Consider the following 24,566-nt stretch of genomic DNA (forward strand, 5'->3'; position numbering starts at 1 on the left):
TCATTAAAAAAGTTGTATGGTAATTAAAATAAAAAAGAGGAAGGATAGGATAGAATAAGATAGGATTGTTGACGCATTGGCACATGTAAGCCTAGTCAACGAGTGAAGCAGGCATGAACCGGGACAAACCGGTGAGTTTCAGTCGTATACACTAAAAACTCCCACTAGTTTGGTCACTTTACTCCACTCCTCTTTAGTAATTATCACCTGTGCCAAGTCCAGTGAACTTAAAAAAACATCTCTCAAATCATAGCAACTTGTCATATAAAATAAAAAAGGATTTTGCTATTTTTGAAAATATTTTTTTGAAAATATTAACAACTTTTTCAATTTTCGAGAAAATATTTTAAAAAATGAATAACTTAAAGTGTGCTCTAAGGGCACACGTTAATCGGACCTAATAAAAAATCTAAACTGCCTATACAAATCACATCAAAAATTTTTTTTGACAGCCTATAAAAATCACATGGGTTTGGTTAATGTGTACCATAAGGACACACGTTAATCCATTCATTTATAGAAAAATTTTCTCGAAAATTAAAAAAATTATCAAAATCTTTCAATTTTCAAGAAAAACTTTCCAAAAATGATAAGTTATTACGTGTCCTTAGGACACACATTAGCAAAATCCAAATCACATTACTAGCTTTGAGTTTTAATCACGATCTCAGAGGTTCATATGAGCTCGGCTGTACCTTATAGAAACCCTAGAATAATTAAAATTGCCATATTTGGATACGGACAAGCTATGAGCTCGGCTGTACCTTAAAAATTTACACTGCTATAGCCTATAGCCTATAGCCTATAGCCTATAAGTTAAGGGGTTCCCTACTCTGTCTGACCTATCCTTCTTCTTCCGATTCTTTCAATTAATCTTTTCCTTCTAATTTTCTCTTCTCTTTGAACTCCAAAACCAAAAATTAGATAGCGTAGCGATGCAAAGGTTTATTGCAGCGAGGTCTGTATGTGCCAGTATTTTCACAAGGAAGAGACACTTTTCTACCGCTCTACTCTTCGATGATACTCAGATACAGGTCTCTCTCAATATATGTATGCATGCATGCATGTATGTATGTATGTATGTATGTATGTGTGTGTGTGTGTGTGTATGTTTGTGCGTTCCAATGTCTGTTTTTGTGTGTGTGTGTGTTTGTGATTTATTTTGGAAATTGTGTTATGAATCTAATTTGTTTTGATTAGTATTAGGTAATAATGATAGTGCTACGTTTTGTTGATTTCAAATCAGTGTGTTGTTAATCTAACAAATTGATTAATCTTGAAGGAAATGACATGGACCATTGATTTTTTATTATACATACGCTATTCTTGAGGTGTTGTATTACAAAAGCAGTTTCTTTGTTCACATGTCAAAAGCCTTTTAGATGTATGTTGATTGAATCATATACTTAATTTGATGTTTTGATCATAACTATCATGGTGTTGTATTTTTATAAAGTGCAGGAGAATTATATGAAATGTTATGTTTAAACTTTCTATGACTAGTTTATTAAAATACTGTTCATTGATAATTGTTTTCAATTTACTATATAAAATTTTTAAGAAATTGAAATAGGAAAAATATCAATTGCAAACATTATTAAGTGAAATTTGAACTTCAAACATTATACAATTGCAAATAGGAAAAATATCAATTTTTTTTTAATAAAAGTTTTTATTTTATTTTTTTTTATATGTCATGAATAATTATATTAGAGGTTATAAGATGCTATATTTGATTCGAATATGCACTTTACTTCAATTAGGTGTGTGCTTGCGCTTTGCGCTTAGGCTCCAAGAAGCCTGTGTGCTTGACGCTTTTTTTTACCAACATTGTTTCAAATAAATTAGTTTAACTTAGGATGAGGTAGATTAATTTGGATTAGGATAAGTTATGATTTGTTGTGTCGATTAATTCTAGAAAGTTGAAGCCTATTTTATGTCACTGAAATTTCATGTGTAAATTCTGATTTACTCAATTGATATAGATAGTCATGGTTTTCCAAGTTACAAATTGTTATCTAGTCTAGGAATTATATATCAACTTTGTCAAAGTAGTCCATTTTATTAGCCCTTGGTTTCCTTGAAGCAACCAATAAAAAAATTGTGCACGTAGCTAATGATATTAGAGCAAGTCATGTAGGAGTCTCCATTTTGAGCGATTAGAAGCTAAGATTAGCATTCTAGCTTCAGGACAACAAATTTTCAAAGAGATGCAACAGATGCTTGCTATGATGTATGCTCACCTCGATCAATTTCATGGTAAGTTGGTAACCAAAGTCGTGATCATGCAAAAAGCTACCAAAGTCACGATCATGCAAAAAGCTCACTGGTGCCATAGTTGATGTGGGACGGGGAGGTCCAGTGATTGAACCAAGTACAACGAGTTCGAGTTGTGTTATCATTCCAAAAGTAGCAAAACTCAAATATTCACATTTCAATGGCAATGAGGACCCAACTAGCTAAATATTTTCGAGTGGAGCAGTTTTTTAGAGTTTCAATATATTCTCAATGTTTGGAAGTTTACCAAATCCTAAATGAAATTTTGGTATTGCTAGAGAATGGGATATTTGAGATGCCCCATGGGTAAAATTGTGGATGAACGAAAGATAGTCATGATTTCCCAAGTTACAAATTGTTAGCTAGTCTAACTTGGAAGTTTGAATTCCCTCAAGGGAGACCATTATATCAAACTTGAAGGCATTGGTTCCATTGTAGCAATCAATAAAATATTGTGTATGTAACATATTGGTTTTCTAATGGCCTGTCTTGTGTGAATTTGCACGTTCTATGCCAACTTAGGCTATATCAAGGGGGAGTTCCAATTGTGAATAGTTATTTTTGGTTATAGCACAAATGTGGCTAGCCCTACTCAAATTGTGACAACCATGTGATTAGTAGTGTTGTAGTGTAACAGGTCTTGACAAGGATATTAGAGATTTGAGTGAGGAAGATTGTGATATCCAAATTGTGTGGAATTGGACTTTTTTTTTAATAGGTAAAAATAATTATTGGAAAACAAGGAAATTGTGTGAATTTGGACTATTAAGTTGTTAGGCATATTAGGTTGATCTAGGCTATATTAACAACTGCGGAGAGCTCTTGATATGGCTGGCCTTTTAGGGTGAAATTAACTGTAGTTATAATTTGAAATTTCAAGTGCTCAAATGCTTGGATTCAAACCAATGAAATAAATCTTGTTGATCACCCAGCAAGTTAGTAAATACAAAAGAGAAAGATAATCCATGTATACATGCTTTCAATTTTTTTTTTTACAGGTTTTAATATTTTGCATTTTCTATTTTAGGTAAAAGATTGAATAACTGCAAAAGAGATGCTTTTATTGCAAAAGGAGAAAGTAGGGACTGATTTTTTTTTTGTCAGTGAGCTCCTCAAACTTCTGTTTTGGTTTTTGACTAACTGTCAATAAAAATTGTAAAAAACATTTTGACTTAGTTTCATGTCGATATGAAAGAAGAGGCACTTATGTGTGTGTTTTTGCTAAGCTTCTTCTTGTAACTCAAGAAGCTGTTGAAGAATTTGATCTAACTTGAGACTCTTTTTTTAGCTATTTTTTAGAAAAGCTTTCTTCAAAGAGCATATGCTTCTAACTATAAAAAAGAAAAAAAGAGCATATGTTACTAGCTAAGTAGGTTCTATAATGCCTATAGCATTTTGACATATTTCTATGCAATTTTTGTAGTTCAAAGAAAGTGTTGCTCAATTTGCTCAAGAGAACATTGCCCCTCATGCATCAAAAATAGATCAAACGAATTCTTTCCCACAGGTATGTACAAGTTATACTTTTTTCATGTTATAAACTCTACTTATCCTGTAGTTAAGCTATGAATGTATTTCGTTTTCTTATTTCAGGGGATTAACTTATGGAAACTCATGGGTGAATTCAATCTCCATGGAATTACAGCACCAGGTAGAGTTTTAAATGAATAGAAGAATTTGGTTAATCCACCTCTATAGGAGTTTTCACTGCCTTGTGTTATGGTTTGTGGTATGTTTTGATGGAAGATCTCCATATTCATCTGCAACCAATTTTTTTTCTCCTCTTGGGCTGTGTTATTTCTTATTGTTTAAGATTATGGAGTAATTGAACTAAGTATTTGTATTTTCAAAATATGGATTAATTGAACCAAGTGGTTCTATTTCCAAAATAAGTTTTCCTCATTAAATTGATTAAACTAAGTGTTGCTATTTCCAAAATATGGATTAATTGGACTAAGTGGTTCTATTTCCAAAATAAGTTCTCCTCATTAAGTTAATTAAACTAAGTGTTGCTATTTCCAAAATATGGATTAATTGAACCAAGTGTTTATATTTCCAAAATAAGTTTTCTTCATTACGTTACTTGAACTAAGTCTAGTCCCACTACAAAGAATTGGTTCCGCAATTTAGTTCATTTTTTATGTATTGTCATCATGTTCCACCCTGTTTTCAGAATTTCCAGTAGTTAACTCTTGGTTCTCTTGTAGAGGAATATGGAGGACTAGGTCTAGGTTACTTGTATCACTGTATAGCGATGGAAGAAATAAGTCGTGCTTCTGGGTCTGTTGGCCTCTCCTATGGTGCCCATTCTAACCTTTGCATTAATCAATTGGTAATAAAGAGAACTATCTTTCAGTTTGTAATAATATTTAGATGTTACTTATTCTTAACCCCCGTTTCCTTCCTTTTTGTAGGTGAGGAATGGAAACACTGCCCAGAAACAGAAATACTTGCCAAAGGTTCTTTATTGATCTATTTCCAAATTATATATTTCCATTATTTACAGCCATGACTTATTCAGATGACAAATACTGACAAATACTTGGTCTAGGTTACTAATACTACTTATTCAGATAATTGCTCCAGCAAGTAAAGTATAAGAAGATCTATGATAACATAGCAATGGATAGTATAGCAAATTATGTTGGTTCAAGTATGGCTCATCAAGCAAATGGGTTTTACCTCAAATGTCACTTCTTTCTCCCACAAGAATTGTTGGAGGTGAGCTTGTGGGTTTAGAACCCATGGGGTACTAGTGCAACTTGCCAATAAAAAATAATGGCTCATCAAAAAACAAGTTTTTGGTGAATCCTTTGAAAGAGATGGTTGAATTTGCCAACACCAACAGCTTTTTATATGAAAACTTTCCATGCCTCGTATAATCCATAATAAGGTCATAATTTGACCAATCATGGTAATTTGTGTGAATTAAACTGTGATGAAAAAAGGGGAAGAACCTCCAGGTAAATTGAATTGAATTGAATGCTACTTGCTCTCTTCTAATGCACGACACCACTTCTGCCCCCCCCCCCCCTCCCCCCCTCCATCTTCAACTTCCTATATTTAGATGAATTTGCTCTGATGTTGTTTACTTCTTTTTGCTAACCTTGTTAATCTCTTTTTCTGAAGCTTATCAGTGGGGAGCATGTAGGAGCTCTTGCAATGAGTGAACCTAATGGTAACTTATTTACACTATTACTCTGTTTTTGTCTTATGTTTATAGATGTTGTTGAGGCCTATGCAACTTTTCTTTACATAGTTTTACTGATTTATCTTTTTTTGTTCTCAGCTGGATCTGATGTCGTTAGTATGAAATGCAAGACTGATCGGGTAGATGGGGGTTATATTATAAATGGAAACAAGATGTGGTGCACCAATGGCCCAGTTGCTCAAACATTGGTATTCTTGTTAGAATTGTTTTCCTCTTGTTATGCTTGTTATTATCATTGCACATTATTAGTTAATTGTATACTATATCTAGTGGCAAAACCATTCACTAGATGTTGGAAAAATAAATGTCAGTTTACTATGTATGAGGTACACGTCAGCCAACATACAGTTTGATCTTGAAATTTATACTTTTAAATTTCTTTTCTCATGAACATGAGAGGATTTCAGATTTTCTATAGTTCTCTGTAGAGAGCATTCTGCCACAGAATAGCCATTACTTTCTGTGTCTAGTGGTCAACTCTCTATGTCCTCACCAGTGGACTGCAGCATATACTGAGGGATGCGACTTAGTGCCATACAATTTTAGGGTTGGCGTTAATATATGAGATTCAAATAGATGCAACCTTTTGCTCCATGATAGAAACTCTGTAGTGTTGTGACTTGTGATTAGTTTCTCTCTGGTAATATTCATGTTAGATCCACCATCTTGTGAGGTTAATGTTTCAATGTTCAGAACTCAATGCTAAGAAGCTTCTTTAGCGTACAACGTTTTTATCTTTTCTTTGGGTTCTAATTGACAGCATTCTATTCGTATGATTGTATGATCATCTTCTCTAAGTAATTGACAGTAGGGACAAAATCCCCTTCTTTCAATGAGAATGACTCCAAGGTTGAAAATAGATGGTTTAATCAATTGAACAGATAAAGGCACCCTTGAATGTTAACCCAAAAAAAAGCTAGAAAATTTTCCTGTTTTTTAGAGCTAACCAATTATATTTGCTTCTGGGCCATATTCTTATGCATGCAAGTGAATCACCTGTCTTCATTTGTGGGTAGATGATCATACATCATCTAGGTTCTTACTGCAATTTTCTTGAATCTATTTGAATTAAAATTGAAGGGAAAAGAGTTAACTCTAGTCCTCAAAGGCATTTTGTTTTGCCTTATTGCATGGTCAAAATTATGGATGATAACAGAATTTAATAGCTTATACAACTATCAATTTGGCTTTTTAGACTGTATTACTTTTCTTATATTCTTGTGTTTCTTACAACTGATTTGTAGAACTGGGACAGGTTGTTTATGCGAAAACAGACACAACAGCTGGCTCAAAAGGAATCACAGCATTCATCATTGAAAAGGGAATGCCCGGGTACTTGCACTAGAGTTGATTTAGTGTTATCTTTTCACATGTGCAAGTCAAACTTTTTATTGGATGTCATTGGGAAATATAATTGAGCAATTATCTCATGTTGGGCTATAGCCAGTCCAAGAGGGGAACTTTGGTAATGGGGCTTCATAGATGGCATGTGCACTGGTTACAAATAGCATTAGTATGAGCCAGACAATATCTCAAACATTGGGACTTTTATACACATGATCAAAACTGTTTAAAACATGATTGTGATTCCCACCTCAAGTTTAGATGAGCAATGCGCTGTGGCTATGCCAACTGCATGATGATTTGATTGATAAGAGAAGTAAGGACTAAGGAGGGACTTATAAAAAAAAAAAAGGAGGGTTCTGGGAGAGAGACCATATATATATATAGAATAAACATGTTTTCTGGAGGTAGACATTCATATTGAGAGTATGTTAATATTCTTAAATAGATAATACTGAACAAGGTGGAATGGTTTCTTTTCATTGGCACCCAATGTGAATAAAAATGAAGATTGCTTGAAATGATTAAAAGCAAAATAAAGTAACAATAGGAATATTTAAAAAAAAAAAAAAAATTAAAATTACCTTAGGAGGCTGAAACAGGAACATCTTGAATCCATGATGTTTTTGTAAATGTTAATTCTTTTTTTGGTGACTGCAGATTCAGTACTGCCCAGAAATTAGACAAACTTGGGATGCGCGGAAGTGATACGTATGTTATACTTTTCTTTAAATGTAATATCTTTGTTGAAGTCCAATTCTGACTCAGCTGTCCCTATCTTCAACTAATAATGGAATGGTCTGAGCAGATGTGAGCTTGTCTTTGAAAATTGCTTTGTTCCTGAAGAAAATGTTCTTGGACAGGAAGGAAAAGGTCTTGCATTCCATAATCTCATAATTTTGTTACTGGAAGGAAATTTTTTAATTATGTTGGATGCCTAATGTGAGTACCAACAAGTTGCATGCTTAGGATACTCTTATAAATTTAGGAACCCGGTTGCTCTTGAAACTTTGGGAACCTAATTACTCGTAATTTTGGTTAATTTGATTTGGAACTACTAATCAAAGTCGTAGTTGTCTAAAATCCCCCCCCCCCCATGCGGAAAAATCAGAACTTCTTGTTAAAGTGAATTATTGTCACCAATGGTCTTGTTATTATGTCACATTAATAGCGTAACTGAAAAAGTAGTAGTCCCCACCCCCCCTGCCGAAAATCAGAACTTCTTGTTAAACTGAATTATAATCGCCAACGGTCTTGTTATTATGTCACATTAATAGCGTAACCGAAATGTTTCTAGTTCTTGTTGTAGTAATTTATGATGACAGTCTATCTTACTTTACCCAAGTCTTATCTCTCATAAGACGTTTGCCTTTGATTTCAGGAGTCTATGTCATGATGTCAGGGCTTGATTTGGAGCGGCTTGTATTGGCAGCTGGGCCTCTAGGTATTATGCAGGCATGTCTTGATGTTGTTCTACCTTATGTTCGACAGCGTGAGCAGTTTGGTCGTCCAATTGGGGAATTTCAATTTATACAGGTTCATGATTATTATTGACACAACTGATTATTCTGATGATGTGTAGTTGTTTCAGTGCATGAATCCTAATCCTTATGTTGATTATTGATCTACAATTGCAGGGTAAAATTGCCGACATGTATACTTCTTTACAATCCTCAAGGCATGGGATTCTGATTTTATGATGCACTGTTATTTACAGTCATTAATCTTTCATGTGGCAGAAATTAACTTTTTTTTTTTTTTCAGGTCATATGTGTATTCTGTTGCAAGAGACTCTGACAGTGGAAAAACTAACCCTAAGGTGCCTTTTAAATTTTGATATTTCTTTTTCTTTTCTTTCTTGGGTCCAAGTATAATTCTTCAGATTTTAATGCATCTAACAATATTTGAATCTCTAGCCAGCATGTTCGTGTTCATTGCAAATTCATATTGTAAAGTTGGGTCCATAATGAAATGAATTTTGCTGGTGAACGTTGGAGCTTTTGAAATCCACTCCAATCATCAAAGCTATAATAAATGTCACATTTTTTTGGTTATTAGCCCAAAAAAAAAAAATTGCTTTTAGGGTTACCCTTGGATTGACAATTAAAGAAGGCAGACCAGTTTTGACTGCAAATACTGGCTGCTCTTTGTTTTACTTATGATTTCTATTAGTCTACATCAATATGAATGCTAGTGTGTGGTGATGTTATACATTATTGGCCCATTTTCTAAAAGCTTAATCATGAAGAATAATCTGTTCTCCAAGATTGTATTAGTGCTCCTTTTTCTTTTAAGCTCAACCCTTGTGTTCTTTTGTACTTATAAAGCCCACATTCATTTCAAAGTTATTGGGCAGGCTAGCATGTGAGGGAGGCTATTAAAGTGTGTCTACGTATTGATATGGTTGCATATTGTCATCTATTGATTTTCCATTCATATGTTTGTTGCAAATGAATTTTGATCAAGTTTGAAGAAACACTGCAAAGTTGCCATGGAATGTTGCCCCCCCCCCCCCCCCCCGGCGCGCTGCTTCACCCCTCGGAATTGTCTCCAATTTGATATTGTTATAATTTCTGTTTTCTATTGCTTCTATGAATGATTATGGAGCAATGGCAATGCTGCCACATATTTTTTTCATTCATGAAAGAGAAATTATAAGGTTCTCATATAGCAGCATAAGATTGCTAACTGAATCATAAGCTAACCAGAACACAAATTTTCAGGATTGTGCTGGAGTAATACTTTGTGCAGCTGAAAGAGCCACCCAAGTTGCTTTACAGGTGAAAGTTCATTGCACAACTTCTGTTCTTATTTATTCTTGTTATGCTTATGTAATGGTTGCATTTATTCACTTGATGCATATCTTAATCCTTGATCCTTGGGGATTTTTCTTCCCTCCCAAAGAAGAATTTGTCTAAGCTAACACGAGCAAGGATCCTTAGTAAAATAAACTCAACAAATGCTGAAGATCTGTAGTTGGTACTGTTCTACCCCTTTGATTCGTGTAGGGCCATATTGCTTGAATGCCCTAGCTGAAGCCTGTAACACATAAGAATTCATGCAAATTTATTTATTTTTCCCCCACTAAGAAATCTGTAGAACCAATCCAATAGAGCCCCTCCTTATCTTGACCTGTGACCAGTAGCATTACAGCAGTGATAGAGATTTCATTCATTGAATAGATTACATGCATACAAATACAATCCCTGCAAAATAGTATGCTTATATTGCCGATTAGTTATAGCTTAAATGACACTTCTTTCATAATAATGGGATAGAGATTGAAGTTGTGGGTTTAAGACCCACTGGGTGTGTTACCAATTAAAAAAAAAAAAGGTTTGCTTATATGCAATATTGCAGGCTATACAATGTTTAGGTGGTAATGGATACGTGAACGAGTATACAACTGGTCGTCTGCTTCGAGATGCCAAATTGTATGAAATTGGGGCAGGGACTAGTGAGATCAGACGAATGATTATAGGTCGTGAACTCTTTAAGGAACAGTAGGAGAGAAGTTGTGCGTTCTTTTTTAAGTTGCTGGACTGAAGCATCCTCCAGTGTCACTTGTTCCTTCCAGGAGAATCATACATGCAGCCCAAGCTGTTTGAGATTCTTTACAGTGAATATAAAATTTTGCGTCAAGAAAAGAAAAGTCCAGATGAAGATGAATATTCACTGGTTCACTGGTTGAATAAGATAAATTTAAGGCATGAACTTCAAACTAGCTTGCCATGTCTCATTAAAAACAAAGATGCTGGAGTTGAAACTAATTTATATTCATTATCTTTAACTTAGATATGATTACAATTTAGTATGTTAAGTTTCAATTTTTATTTTTTATTTTTCATTTTAGTCCTTCAATTTGCATTCGTTTACAATGTAATCCTTTCTGGCTATGTCTAATTTGTACCATTATATCAAACAAAATGGCGTTGATTTGGGAAAGTAAATAATATTGGATGGAACCAGATGGAAGGACAGAAAAATAGAGAAAAAAGATATGGTTAAAGAAATGGAATTTAAAAAATGAAACTTAAAAGAGTTGAATTAAAAAAATGTTTAACTTAAAGGATATAATTTGTAATTTTGACCTTATTTTTATTAAAGTCCGGGAGAAACATAAGTAAGCTTGTAGTTGGTGGCAAGGCAAGGGAATCAATTTTGTATTGTAGGTTATTTCGGTTTGTTTAGGAGAACAAAATATTTTAGTACTGGTATCAGCCAGTGTATAGTTTTGGGGTTAAGTATCACCATATATAATAATAATAATAATAATAAAATTACACCATCTAATAACTTTTTATTGGAATAATAATCTGAAAATATCTTCATTGAATTACATGTTCTTAATATTCTTAAAATGCATGCTAAATTTCACGCAAATCAAACTTTATTTACCATTAAATTCTTAAACTTATTTTTTATGCATAATTTTAAACTACAAAATTTTAAATTTTAAATATTTGTTTGATGACACAGTTATTGATTTTTAATCCTCTTGAAATTTTGCAAACTTAGAAAATATATGAAAATAATGTAATTCACCGGTGGACTTGGTTAAAATTAACATTTAATAAAAAAATAGTGGTGTAAATATATTATTTGTATTTGTATGTGATAAAAAATATTGCCAGTGTTAGAACGTTATTGACTTCCTTTGGTTGGTGGCAAGCTAAAACCGTTACCAATCAAATTGTATCCAAAAAAAAAATCAAATTGTATCCATAAAGAATTATTTTCAGTCTCTTGATGTAGAGATCTTTACACATTGCCTCCAACCCTAAAGAACGGATCGTGAGGGCAATCAAGGAACTATCTATATATATATGTATCCATGAAAACTTATGAGACATTTGTATTTATTCTTTTTGTTGGATTTAGACATTTTGTTCTCAATCTTTTTGTCATAACACAGAAAATCCCTTGGCATCTCTGTGAAAATTATGTGTTTGGACAACATCTGTGAAGCTTTAAATCCACATTCGTGCACATTAGTTTGACCTTGACTCTTCTATTAACCCTGAAACCTCCCCAGGGGAAAAGTGTCATTATTGGGTTTTACATTGAACCATCCATTAATAAAACAAAAACAGAAACATTAAAAAAAAATTCAAGTCCTCCGTTTCAAAGAGTGAAGCCATTCAATGAACCACCAACAATTTTGACGAATAAAAAAGGGCTCTTTATTTAAGAGTACCAAAGGAGGTTGTTAGAAAGTTAAAGAAATTGCTGGTAAAAGATATCAATCTGCCTTTTTTTTTTGGTAGAAAAACTGCCTTAATATATATGTAGCAAAGCATCAGCCACGGGGCTGCCTAATATTCTGTATATATGAGAATAAACCAAACGTTTAAAAGAGTTCAATGAACTTAGGACTTCCCTGTGGCCTAGGCATGCAAATTTATTGTTCAGTATCTTCATTGATAATAGCAACCACTGAACTTAGAATTCACCAGAAGGGAGATAAGTAGCCAGAAGCAGGTGTTTATAAGTAGCACACACAAACAGATCAAACATATAATAATACTTACTAATACAAAAGTAATCCTTAAACCCTAATTACTGTGGGAGAAGAGTCCGGTTGGCCTACTGATGAAGACTTCGAGGCTTCCATTACAACTGGTGCTTGTTCCAAACAGCTCTGAGTATCGTCGCTGATCAGTCCAATGGTCATCTTCTCCACTTCTTCTTGGGTATATATATGGATCTTGGACACAACATTACAGAACTCGCTGCCACCAGAAAATAAATACCAAACACAAAAGTCATGAATGAGATGCAATCTATACCTTAGATCTTCCAAAAGAACCACAATAAACAAGGTTTGCCATCAGTTTGTCTTGTAAAGTTCGCTACCTCCAGTTTCCTTCCACTGCTTCTTTCATTTTTATTTTTACATGTTTTAATCGTATAATTTTACTACCATATGAATCAACTGAAAAACAAAATAGCTTCACCGGATGCCATCTTTCTTGTAATTTAAAAAATTTTCCCAATATGCATCTCCAAAATGTACTCTACCATAATATGAGAACTTATTAATCTCAACTTATTGAGCCACAGCCATTGAACACTGTTGTTATTACCAATAATAATAGTAGTATTCATTTTCATTTACTACTACTACAATTATTTTCAGGGGTAAGAGGAGAGATCAAACCTCTCTCTCTCTCTCTTCCCCCCTCCCCCTCCCCCCCCCCCCCCCCCCCCCCCACACACACAGACACATTTTTTTTCTTACAACAAAAATGTGACCAGGTTTATAAATGTGTTTAATTTGATTACCATCACACAATAAACTGGTTATTAGGTATAACAAATAGCAGAAGGTTATTTCTAACAAGAGACACTTACTGCCATGGGTCATCCCCAACGACCATTACATCGTTCTCACTGTCGGTGTACAAGATCCGCCATCCTTTATCAGGATCTTGTAGAAGGCCTTCCATGCTAAACAGCCGTTCTAGTTCACTCAGGAGGTCACCGTATCCATTTAGCCTTGAGAGATCAATGGCCCTTCCTACTAAGCTGCCTTGCTTGTGAACCTTCACTCATATTATGTAACATAAGTGGGCAAAGGAAGTAAAAAAGGCTAGTAACTATCCAAAGTTGCTTGTATTGTAGCTTACCTTAGTGCAACTCCTCTTACCAGAAACTTGTGAATTTGGAGTTTCCCCAGTCAAAGAAAACCCAAAAAGTTTACAGCCAGTCACAATTCCATTAAAATTTTCATCTTTTGGATTTCTCATATTTGTCCCTAAAGTGGGAGGAGCAGGCACGTGTGTTGCTGGCCTATGCTCATTTGGTAGATTTGGCTTTCCAAATTCATTTGTTATAACCCCTGTCTGAATAGAAGATGGGTTGAATGAGACATTCTCTCTTGTTAAGTTATTTGCAAAAGAGCGCATTCTGGGATCTGAGCCAGCTTTATACATGTCTTTATAATGAAAATACATGCTTTGAAGGCTCTCTGATTCCAGTGGATAGAAATTGGGTTTGGATGCTTGATACATGTTGAAAGAATTGCAACCAGGACTGGGTTTTCTCCAAGCATCTAAATTAAATTCAGATTTTCTTGTCAATGATCTCAGTGGGCATATTTCTTGACCTTGCAAGACCTTTGGAAATCTATCAGATTCCACAAAGCCTGTGTAGGTGGTGGGATGAGCCGTCAAATACTCACTAATATTAGACTTTTCAATCCCAGTTGATGCTCGATTTTGATGTGCAGGGGATCGCATCTCAAAATCCAGTGGACGGTTTACAGTATCACATCCATAGAAGGGTGATATGAAACCTATATTTTCTTGACCTTGCAAGACCTTAGAGGATCTTACAGACTCCTCAAAGTCCAAAAACCCACCCCCTCCTGCTGCAAGAAAAATCAGACTATCTCAATGGAAAATACAAATAGATTTTTTTTTTTTTTTTGCTGAAGGAAAATACAAATAACTAAGAGTTAATTTTACTAGCTCATTGGAAAGATTTGTACCAGTTACAGGGTTGTCAGGTGGGGCTGGCTGCAGACCTGTCCTCAGTTTTTTAAGCCTTGGGGAAGACTGAATGCTCAAGGGTGGGAGAGAAACAGAAGGATCAATCTCCCATGGTGAAACTCGATCACGATGATCGCTTGCTATATCCTCGTCCCACCTGACCTGTTGTGTATTATAAAAGATATTAATGCTAAAATGGTCATGTCATGTTCATTAGAGAACTCGTGTTTTTCAATATGAATTTCGTGACACAAAAAAGATGCATGTGTAGTGTATTCGTCAGATGAGTTTAAATGTCATTAAGACAGTATTCATTGAAGGGCCTGCCAAGGCCATATTTAATTCAATTTTAGACCAAAAATTCATTTGGATGGACACAATAATCTGCACTTAAAGAGTGGTTCCCTAGGTAATTACTAGATTCCAGAATGGTGATTAAATCATGATGTCATATTTCTATGTGAAGGTGTTTATTAGCACTTTTTTGTTTGTTTGTTTGGGGGTGGGGGACTTTGTGCTAACTTACATCAAGAAAATGGACTATAAAAGATCATTTGAGTAAAATTCAATGGTATCTCAAACTCAAGTACATTCACTATAGTTGATAATATTTAAAGAAAAACAACAAAGCTCACCATCAAACATCTCCATTTTGAGTTAGGCCACCTGTAGGGATCCATGTCACTTATTCCAGTGACTACGCCACTACACCTGTGAGGAAGCAGAATCTGATATTATATCCTGAGAAGAGAATCATAGTGAGGCAAAAATATTGGTCATGTCATGTAATCAAATGAAATCAAAGAAGACCTTCTTTCTGGTGAATCATCCATTTCAAATCTCATTTTGAATCTTGTCCCAATTGTCACTGGATTGGTGATGCTTTTGACATATTTTTGGTAGGGTATGACAAACTCTGCATGACTTGCCCTGCGGTTCAGCATTGAACAGAACATGTTACAAAGTTATTTCTATCCAAGCATATGCTTTACCAACTATGCTTAAAAGTTTCTAAAAATCAGTAAGACAACAAACAGACACCTTTAAGAGCTATTACTTCACATCACATGATTAATGCTTTTCAATTTGGGAAGACTTCAAAATACCCAAATAGAAAATAAAACGAGAGAGTTATCATAATGAGTTCAAGTGGGGGGGGGGGGGGGGGCCGGTGGGGAAAAAGGGGGAAAACTATAGCTTGATATAAAGGTCACATGGAGAGGTATTTAAAATTCCTATTCAATGACAAATTTCTCGTTCTTTATCTCTAATATATGTAAATTAGATATACTAATATTTTAAATTTTATATATTGTAATACAAATTCTAGATTTCTATTTTCAATGTGTTATAAATATATATATATATATATTTTAAAAAATTATATAAAATTTTTGGATGTCGTAGCACAGATCTTTCCAGCTTCCTACACGATTGAAACCTTTTAAACCTCCTAAGGTTGAGCATTTCCATGATTCCATGCTCAGATGCTCTTCCGCCCTCACATCAACTTCATGGTCTACAACAATCAGCATATTCGATTCTTTTGGAGTTGTTTGATAACACAACCAAGGGGCAACCTGCCCAATGCTGAGGGCCTGGTTATCATACTATTGTGGTTAAGCTCTTTCACATCCTAAACAATAGGATCATTTGCAATGTTCCCTTAAATTCGAACAATCAACACCTAAACTATGCGATTAGTTGTAACGCCCCCACTAGTAGAATCCTTTCAATTTGAGTCATATTAACCTAAATTTTAACATGCTTATCATGTGATAAAAATATTTATAAAAAAAAAACACATGATCATGATCATGTGATAAGTGTGTGAATTTGAAGGTAAATGGAAATTAGAGAAACTTTAAAGGCAGAGGGACATTGCAACTTGACCCCATAATCTAGAAGGTTGGTTGCCGAGATTTGAAGTTTAAAGAGGACATTGCAATTGACCTTATAGTTTAGGGTGGGAGAATGCAAGTCATCCTTTAATCATTGTGCACATTTAACACAAGATAGAGAGAAGCCCCTGAGAGGTGTTATTGGAGGATTCCTAGAAAACTGACATGGTTGGATCCATAGTACAAAGATGGAAGCTCCCAAACCCATCAACAGACTTCGCAAAAAACATATAGGACTACTCACATTATTATAGTTTCTAATAATTCCACCCACGATTCATGTCCACGCATACATCTTATCATAAACGTCAAACATCCATGAACTACCAATGTATAAATGAATTGCCCGCACATTCATGGAGGCAAGACTTGTGATTTGTAGCCATATTCTACAATCTCAATTAAGTTGTTTTCATTCAAAGCATTAAGTCTCCCTCACCCTACTAAGATAAGTTATATTCTCTTGGCAGCACTCTGTTGCTAGTGCTTGTGTTATTTTGCTTTAACAAGGAACAAAGAACATGCTTCAGTTTCCCTTTTCTTTCTCAGTTTCTTTATTTCTTTCTAGCACATATTTTCAAATTGGCCTCGCATATAATTGACACTTATGTTTCATTGCCCTTGTTAAATCTTGCCCTTAAGATCATGAGGTGAATATAAAATACACTAGCATACTCAAGAATACAGTCATCTGGTTTGTCAAGACTTCCTCTACAGGCTATCATCATAACCACACAAGCCTTAACTCAGGCCTTAATTCAAAAGCTTCAATGAAACATTAAACATACATGACCTAAATTAACAGATTAAATTCTTAGCTAGAGAAGATTTAAGTAAGAAAAAAAAATCCACTGCAATCATATTTACTATTGATATCAACTACCAATGTTACCTGAGAAACAAGACGGTCAATTAAGTTGATAGGAAACATATTATGGAAGACACAACAATTTTAACAATAGTTTATAAGGTGCATTTTCTTAGATAAAATAAGCAGATGATGGACAGTAGGTAATACCTTGGACTGTAGAAAACATGGAATTTGCTCTTAGTGGATATTGCATTAGCCACTAGTGAAAGCACTTTTGGATAAGAATTCTCATTGCCAATAATTGAATCAGGAAGACCATTTCTTGGTCGAACAGCTCTTCTAATTCCTAACCTCAGCTCTCCATTTTCACCCCTAGAAAGATCATCATAAATGTTTGAAAGACATTAATATAACTAGATGGTGGACACATTGGGGCACATGTGGACACCAAATGGAACATGTTATTTTGTAGGCATGGAATTGAAAATTTTGCCCCCTAAATGTCTGTTACTTGTTTAGTTCAATTAGGTAGCAAATGAAATTTGTCTATTTCTCTACATGAATAGAAAATTTCTGATATGTCCTTTAAAAAAAAATTCTGACATTTTGAGATATGTAGATCTTTTATTTTATATTATGGTATAATAGATACTCTTCATTAAGAAAAGGTGAAATAAAATATGCCTTCGTTCCTATGAGAAAGGAAACGTACTGACAACCATGTGGTGACCAAATGCCACTAGAATTTTGAAAAGCATATATACCTTAGAAAGAGCACAGCATCCCCTGAAACAAGATTCTTTTGGCTTACAAAAATACTCCATCCTGTAGTGAGCAGATGCCGCCTTGGCTGACCTGAAAAGAAATAAAAATCACACTCAATCAATGTTTCTGTCAATTAAACCTCAACAGAGTTATATCAGCATTACCTCTATAAATATGTCGAAACCTCCACTCCACGCCATGCAGGTCTTTCGCAACAAGCTCTTGAGAGGGCCTCTGCTGCTTATAATCCTACAATGAAGGAAATCCAATCAATTTTACAAGTCAATTTAATCACAGTGACTCAGTTAAATTATCTATTTAGAAAAGGAGAGAATATAATATCTTTAAAGTCACACCAAAGGAGGGAAACAGTCTTCAGCAGCTCTACGAGGAACAGAGAAGCCTCCATGAGTGCTGGTATCAGAAGCAGTGAGTGTTTTGCAGAACATGTGGGGAGTAGACTTTGTGGGTGATCCTCCACCCCCTTCCTCATCCACCCCTAACTCCTCAAGCTCTTTTCCCTCTGAATTCTTTCCCACCAACTACAAAACAAACAAAATTGGCATCATCATCATCAAAATATTACCTCTCCCAAACCCCATAAAAGTGGGAGCTCTGTGCACTGTATGTGACATTTTTTTTTACCCTCCTAGAACAAAGGAGTATTGTAACAGAGAAATTAATTTCAAAGCAACAAGGATCTAAGAAGTCACTAGAACATTGATTTTTTTTTTTTCCTTCTATTGACATAAAATACTAGTATTTGCTAAAATCCAAGCAGCAATAGAATCATACCTCTGGATGAGGAAGCAAAGTAACCTGTGTGTAGACCTCATCATTCTCCTTATTGGCCTGTTTCAAGAGAGAACAAACATCATAACCAAGTTAAAAGAATATTGAATTGTGTGTGAGCTAAATTGGAGGAACTTTACAAAGAAGAAAGCACACACAATTCAATCAAAACTTTTTTTTTTGAAAAAAAAAAAAGGCAAAAAACTCAGAACTCACTAGAAGTTGGACATTTACAACACTGCAGAAGATCTGTGGTTGGAGATCAAAGGTTGGCATCTCCATGGGTGAGAAAGGAGAGGCTGAGGCAGCTTGTTCCAAGTGACCTTGAGGGAAGTAGACAACCACATTTCCTTTCTTGGGCAGAGAGGTGAGAGGGCCAGCACAAGCATGCCAGAGCTCCAAATAAATGGAAGAAGACACATTGGGAGGTGAAGATGAATTTGAAGAACATGAAGAAGTAGAAGAGGACAGACAACAGACACAGCCACCCTTGCCACAATTCCCATTACAATATGCATTCTTCTCCACCTCACTCACTGCATGGTTCAGATCAATTTCCATGAATACCCAGAGTTGGTTCTTGTGTGTGGCTCAATACAAGTACAACCAAATAGCCAACCCAACACCACCAGAATATGAAAAATAAAAAATAAAAAAAAGAAAAAAAAATAAAAAAAGGAGGGGATGAGAGTAATCAAGTGGTCATAGCAAAGGGTACTACCACAAAACCAAAACTAATAAGAAATTGGGAAATGGGGTCAAATCAAAATAAGGAATTCATATATATATATATATATATATTATATATATATTAAGGGGTACCCACAAAGCTAAAACAGGAGAGGAGTGGAAGCCTATGAATAGAAAACAACAAGAAAGTCATGTTTGGGAGGATACCAAGCCAAAGGGCTAAAAGATGAGAAGAAAAGAGGTGGGTATCAAATAATAACAAGAAATTCAAAGTATGATTCCCCCCCCATTTGCAGGTACTGAGAAGGGGGAGCAGAAGCAGCAGACATAGACAATTGCATAGGAAGCACAGAAGCAAAAGGCAAAAAAAGCCAATGTGAGAGTAGTGGCTTTTAGACTTAAGACTGTTAAGAGAGAGAAACTGTGTTGGGTGGGGGGGACAGGCTAAGACAGTACAGAACCCACACTCTCCCCCACCCCTCTCTCTCTCTCTCTCCTTTGCTTTGTCTTTGCTTTATCTTTTTCTCTCTTTTTTTTATTCATAATTTCTGTCACTGTGGGTGAGGCCCTCCACCCAGACAAAAGGGGGGTTTTCATTCAATACTTCAATGTGTACAACACAAAAAAAAAAAAAAAAAAAGATATTTCCCCAATTAATAATAGCAAGCTACCATTAGGCTAGCCATCCTCAAGAAAAAGAAAATAAAGCAACTCATTTAAAGCTAAGCACATTTACAACTTCTTTTGTTTACCTGTATAAAATCACATTATTTATTGCCTTGACATTTTTTTTTTTAGAAAGGGTAATATATTAGCATTTAGCAACAACCTTTTTAAGCCATTCTTGAGAAACTTTGTTGGCTTTTGATAAAATCAAGCTATTTTGTAACAGAAGCGTTTAATCTATATTATAGCAGCGTTTTACAAAAAAATAAAAACTTTTTAAGTCAATTGGCAGTTTCTGATGTTTTCGACGGACATCCGTGTTTGTATTCACTTGACATACATGAAAAAAGAAAGGGTGCATATAAGGTAATGAAGAAAAAGTTGTAAATGGTCCAGCAGAAAATGGTCCTGTTGCAAATGGGTAATCTTTTTTCAGTTATGTTGCATTCACTGGAGGCTTGAGAATTGAGATATCAGACCAGACAGTGCCACAGTGGTTCATCAATAGAAAAACAAAAGAGAAATGGAGAGAATTGTCAATGTGAAAGTTGGGACCCTTGAGACTTTTGGCAGCAACTATCGTGGGCGTGTTGTTAGTTGTTAGGACTCAGTGACTCAGAGAGCTCTCAGCAGTCCCACTCTTCCTATATCTCAAGTCTCATCACTCTTTGTTCTTTATATTTTTCTGGAGATACTGTTTCTACTCGACCTAATAATGGAGTGCAATTCAAGCGCCTTCTTAAATGTGTTTTGTTCAGCCAACAGAAATATATGTATATATATATGTATATCAATAAATCCTTCAGCAATGCTTCATTGCTATGTCTATGCAGAAGAAATTTAAAGATGTATACTATGATTCATTAATTTATTTTACAAAAATTAGTAGAATTTTTAAATTTAGATTAAAAAAGAAACTTTTGTTCCCCTTTATTTTTTTGTTTTAGACAAATAAAAAATTCAAAAGTAATCCAACATTCATAAATGTTTGAAATTTGTTTTATCATAAAGTACTTATGAATGTTGAATTACTTTGTGATGAGACACTAGTTTTTTATTTAAAAAAAATTAATAATAGGTATCAAGAAGGTAGAAAATTTTAATTTTAAATGATGCAATACATGAATAGATGTGTTTTACCAAAAAAAATCAAATTCTATGGTTATATAAAATCAATAATTATTCACCACATCAACAAATTTTTAAAAAAAAATTAATGTATGTAATTCTAGCATTTTTCTATAAAAATAAAATAAAATTCAGATTTTGGTTAAAGAGAAAATTTTTCTTTCCTTAAATTATAAACATTTTAATGAATAATCAATGGTTATTGTAATGGTTTTAATTTTTTAGTACTTTGGAGTAATACTCATTCATTTTATGTAATAGATTTTACTAATAAAATTTATGATGAGATTTATGTGAGAGGCATAAGCATTGCTTTTGAACTATATTAAATACTAACCAAGTAATATATATATATATATATATATATATATATATATATATATATATGTGGGGAGTAAAAAGATCTTGATAGTAATATGGGCCGTTGGGTCTTGCTAAGTAAGGCCGACCTGCTCTTGAGTTTAGGACTTGTTAGTACTTTAAGTCGGCCCATACGCCGAGGATCCGAGGGTCCAGCCGAGGATGGTTTTCCCCTCGGACTGACACTAGAGAACCCGGAACTTCATGGTAAAGGTTAGGGAATGACACGGTCAAGATCAATGGTTAAAGGGGGTGAACCCTTGAATGTCCTAGAAGCACCGATGTTGGAAGAATATCAAAGATAAAGGCTGCTACCTCCACATTAAAGACCCTGCACCTACCACCCTGGCCGCATTAATGGGGAAGTGACACTTGAACAGTGGAAGGGAAACTTCTAGTTACTGTTCAAAGGCACTAAGAAAAGAAATATCTAGGCTAAGGGAGGAATTGGGGGCAACACGTGTATAAAGTATTAAAAAGGGGAGTATTTAAGGGGGGACCTAGAACAGAAACGGGACGGAACTTTTTGTAACCTAAAAAAGAAAAAAAACAAAGAAAGAGATATAATATAAGAACAGCTCTCGGCTTACGTCCGAGGAGGCCTATTTACATTACTCCTTGTTGTTTCCAGGTACTGGCAATCTTTAATCTGTCATTTAATCCCTATACATTTCTAATCTAGGTTTAAAGCCCACACTCTACAAATTCATATTGTTTAAGGCTCATTGGGCCTGAGCCCATAACTGTTCTTGGGTCCAGGCGTACTTGTGCGCTTACAATATATATATATATATAAGTAGAGACCTCGTGCGGGAGAATATGAGGTTCTGCCAAGTAGTACATTGTATGACATTTTTTTCATTTGGACTTTCACCTCATTCAAAATTTGCATTTATGTTAGATACATTTATTTCAATGTATTAATATAAGAGAAATGATATGTCCACAACATTTTTACAACAAATCTTAAGTGGCAGATTGTTACTGGTTGTTATTGTTGGGGTAAAAAAGTAATCTTAGTGTTAAGTTCAAATTTGAACCAATAATAACTAACCACCTATGATTTGTTGTGAAAATGTTGTAAAAATGTTGTGGACGTAGCACCTCTCATAATTCAAACAATTTGTATACATTTATAATTTTAAATGCTTTGGATAGATACGAATGAATCTAAAAAGTTATGGGAAAAATATGAATTAAGAAAACTTCTCAATTTTCTGCATAAGCTAACTTCAATGCAAAAGTGCAAGAGTCAGATTCAACAAATTGAGTAATATGATTATTTGTATTTACATTTGTCCAATATAAATCTCCATTTCCTTTGAATTTAAAAATTAAATTTCCATAATTTTTCTCACAATATCTTTAATTCCCTTTCTGAAAGGTATGTTAATTTCCAAAATATTATGTTCGTCTTATATATTTTGTTTATATTTTATGTATACATTTTTACTGATGTAGCATTCTAATGTGTTTGGGCTGATTTTTTCATATTATGTGCCAATTGAGATTTTTGGTTTTTCATACGATGCATATACTTGATAAGGATTTGTAGTATTTTTTGGTATTTTGGTTGCTTTTATTCAATTAAAATTTGGAGGTTAAATTGTGATATTATTGTATCACTATGTCATTATTTTTTCTATTATTGTATCATGAAAATTCTAGCAGTTTTTATAGCTAATTGATTAAGATATCCTTCTATCAATTTTCTCTCTATTATAATTACGATATTTGAAAATCAAATTTTTCTTCAATTAAAATGTTAATGTGCCTTAATTTTATCTCTGATATCAATTTTGAAATCAATGAAAAGCTACTTTCATTGACATAAAAATTGTAGGTGTTGATATAGAGACTTTAGTGGCATAAGAAAGATACCTAGGAAGATACCTAGAAATTAACATTATAGAATCTATATATAAAGCATAAATCATACTAGAAAGATACCTAGAAATCAACAGTTTGTAGGTGATAATGTGAATTGTGATTTAATGACATTTATTGGTTGCATGAATTGGAGGAATTTTTTCTCCAATGTATTTAGTTTAAATTTAGTTTTACTAAAAAACTTCAAAGATTAACTATGACTAACAATAATCGTATTTATGATGGGTTATAAATAACTTCTTATAAAATTTATCAAAATGCATTGCACATCGCACTTGATATCAACTAATTTTTATAATTGTTCGAGTTGCAACCATAATAAATATCAACTAATTATTCAATACTCCATGAGCAATGCTCACTCGCTAATACTGCGGTAACATAATAGTGGATAAATTTATGATGAGAGAGGAAGAAATATTACTCTAAAAGTATTTAATAATTTATGATTAAAAAAAAGCATTTAATAATTTTCAATATTCAACATGTATAAAATGAGATTCATCAATTTTACATTATATGCCCTCGCATGCAAAAAGTGGTAGAAGGTAGGGTCTTATACCTTTTGCTTCAATAATACATTAGTCTAATACCTTTTGCTTCAATAATACATTTGAAAGTTTTAATTATGAATAAAAAAGGATGATTCATGATTTTGTGTCAGTGTGTGGTCTTGCGAAACTGTTGGTAACGTGAATTATGCTATTGATTGGTATTTACGAGAAAACAATTATATATAAGTTTTCAAACTTTACATGAAAACATTATATGAATAGCTTATGGGCTAGGTTAAGGTTTATTATTGTCCTAGGAAAAAAATATGCAGCTGGATTGAGGGGTTATTATTGTATCCAAAAAGACTACATATAGAGCCCAACTTAATTATTTTGAGTACAGAACAACTAAACACAATAACATATAGATTAATTGTTACTTCCTTAAGGGTCAGTTTGGATACTGTTTATTTCCACTGAAAATTGAAAACAATAAAAATAAAAAATTTACTGTTCACACGATTGGCACTGTTCATAAGCCTAAAATCACTGTTCATGGATAATGAACAGTGCAAGAAGCGCTCAACTGAAGAAGAAAAAAAAAAATGCAGGAAACGCAAACGCAGCTCATAAATGCTAAATCCAAACGCCACCTAACTCTTGAAAATGAAAAGTTAAGGTTCAAACTTCATATGACATAAATAGTAGAGCATAATAGCAGCCAATTCATGGGCTAGGTTGAAA

General features: G+C 34.0%; 2 protein-coding genes across 5 annotated transcripts; one reads left to right on the plus strand and one right to left on the minus strand.

Moving 5' to 3' along the window:
- The first annotated feature begins 797 nt into the window (after nt 1-797).
- Nucleotides 798-10,680, plus strand: LOC142607189 (isovaleryl-CoA dehydrogenase, mitochondrial). 3 transcript variants are annotated; one of them, XM_075778616.1, is made up of 16 exons: nt 818-1,034; nt 3,305-3,376; nt 3,701-3,784; nt 3,871-3,928; nt 4,485-4,609; nt 4,692-4,736; nt 5,407-5,455; nt 5,567-5,676; nt 6,744-6,820; nt 7,493-7,543; nt 7,641-7,705; nt 8,214-8,368; nt 8,470-8,510; nt 8,597-8,651; nt 9,556-9,612; nt 10,193-10,680. In XM_075778616.1, exons 2-16 carry the CDS (start codon nt 3,332-3,334, stop codon nt 10,337-10,339), a joined length of 1,164 nt encoding a protein of 387 aa, XP_075634731.1. In that variant the 5' UTR covers nt 818-1,034; nt 3,305-3,331; the 3' UTR covers nt 10,340-10,680. The 3 variants fall into 3 exon arrangements, with proteins under 3 accessions (XP_075634730.1, XP_075634731.1, XP_075634732.1); XM_075778615.1 differs by lacking the exon at nt 3,305-3,376 and having other exon boundaries at nt 798-1,034; XM_075778617.1 differs by lacking the exon at nt 818-1,034 and having other exon boundaries at nt 3,305-3,380.
- A 1,540-nt stretch (nt 10,681-12,220) lies between these two features.
- Nucleotides 12,221-19,373, minus strand: LOC142607411 (auxin response factor 4). Of its 2 annotated transcripts, none has more exons than XM_075778897.1 (12): nt 18,811-19,373; nt 18,598-18,654; nt 18,159-18,344; nt 17,967-18,051; nt 17,802-17,892; nt 17,245-17,409; nt 15,136-15,255; nt 14,961-15,036; nt 14,325-14,487; nt 13,462-14,201; nt 13,187-13,377; nt 12,221-12,564 (listed from the first exon to the last, which is right to left on the minus strand). In XM_075778897.1, exons 1-12 carry the CDS (start codon nt 19,153-19,155, stop codon nt 12,381-12,383), a joined length of 2,403 nt encoding a protein of 800 aa, XP_075635012.1. In that variant the 5' UTR covers nt 19,156-19,373; the 3' UTR covers nt 12,221-12,380. The 2 variants fall into 2 exon arrangements, with proteins under 2 accessions (XP_075635012.1, XP_075635011.1); XM_075778896.1 differs by having other exon boundaries at nt 13,462-14,204.
- Between the last annotated feature and the right edge of the window lie 5,193 nt (nt 19,374-24,566).

The sequence above is a fragment of the Castanea sativa genome, chromosome 8 (genome assembly GCF_040712315.1).
Source record: "Castanea sativa cultivar Marrone di Chiusa Pesio chromosome 8, ASM4071231v1".
NCBI classification, from domain to species: domain Eukaryota; kingdom Viridiplantae; phylum Streptophyta; class Magnoliopsida; order Fagales; family Fagaceae; genus Castanea; species Castanea sativa.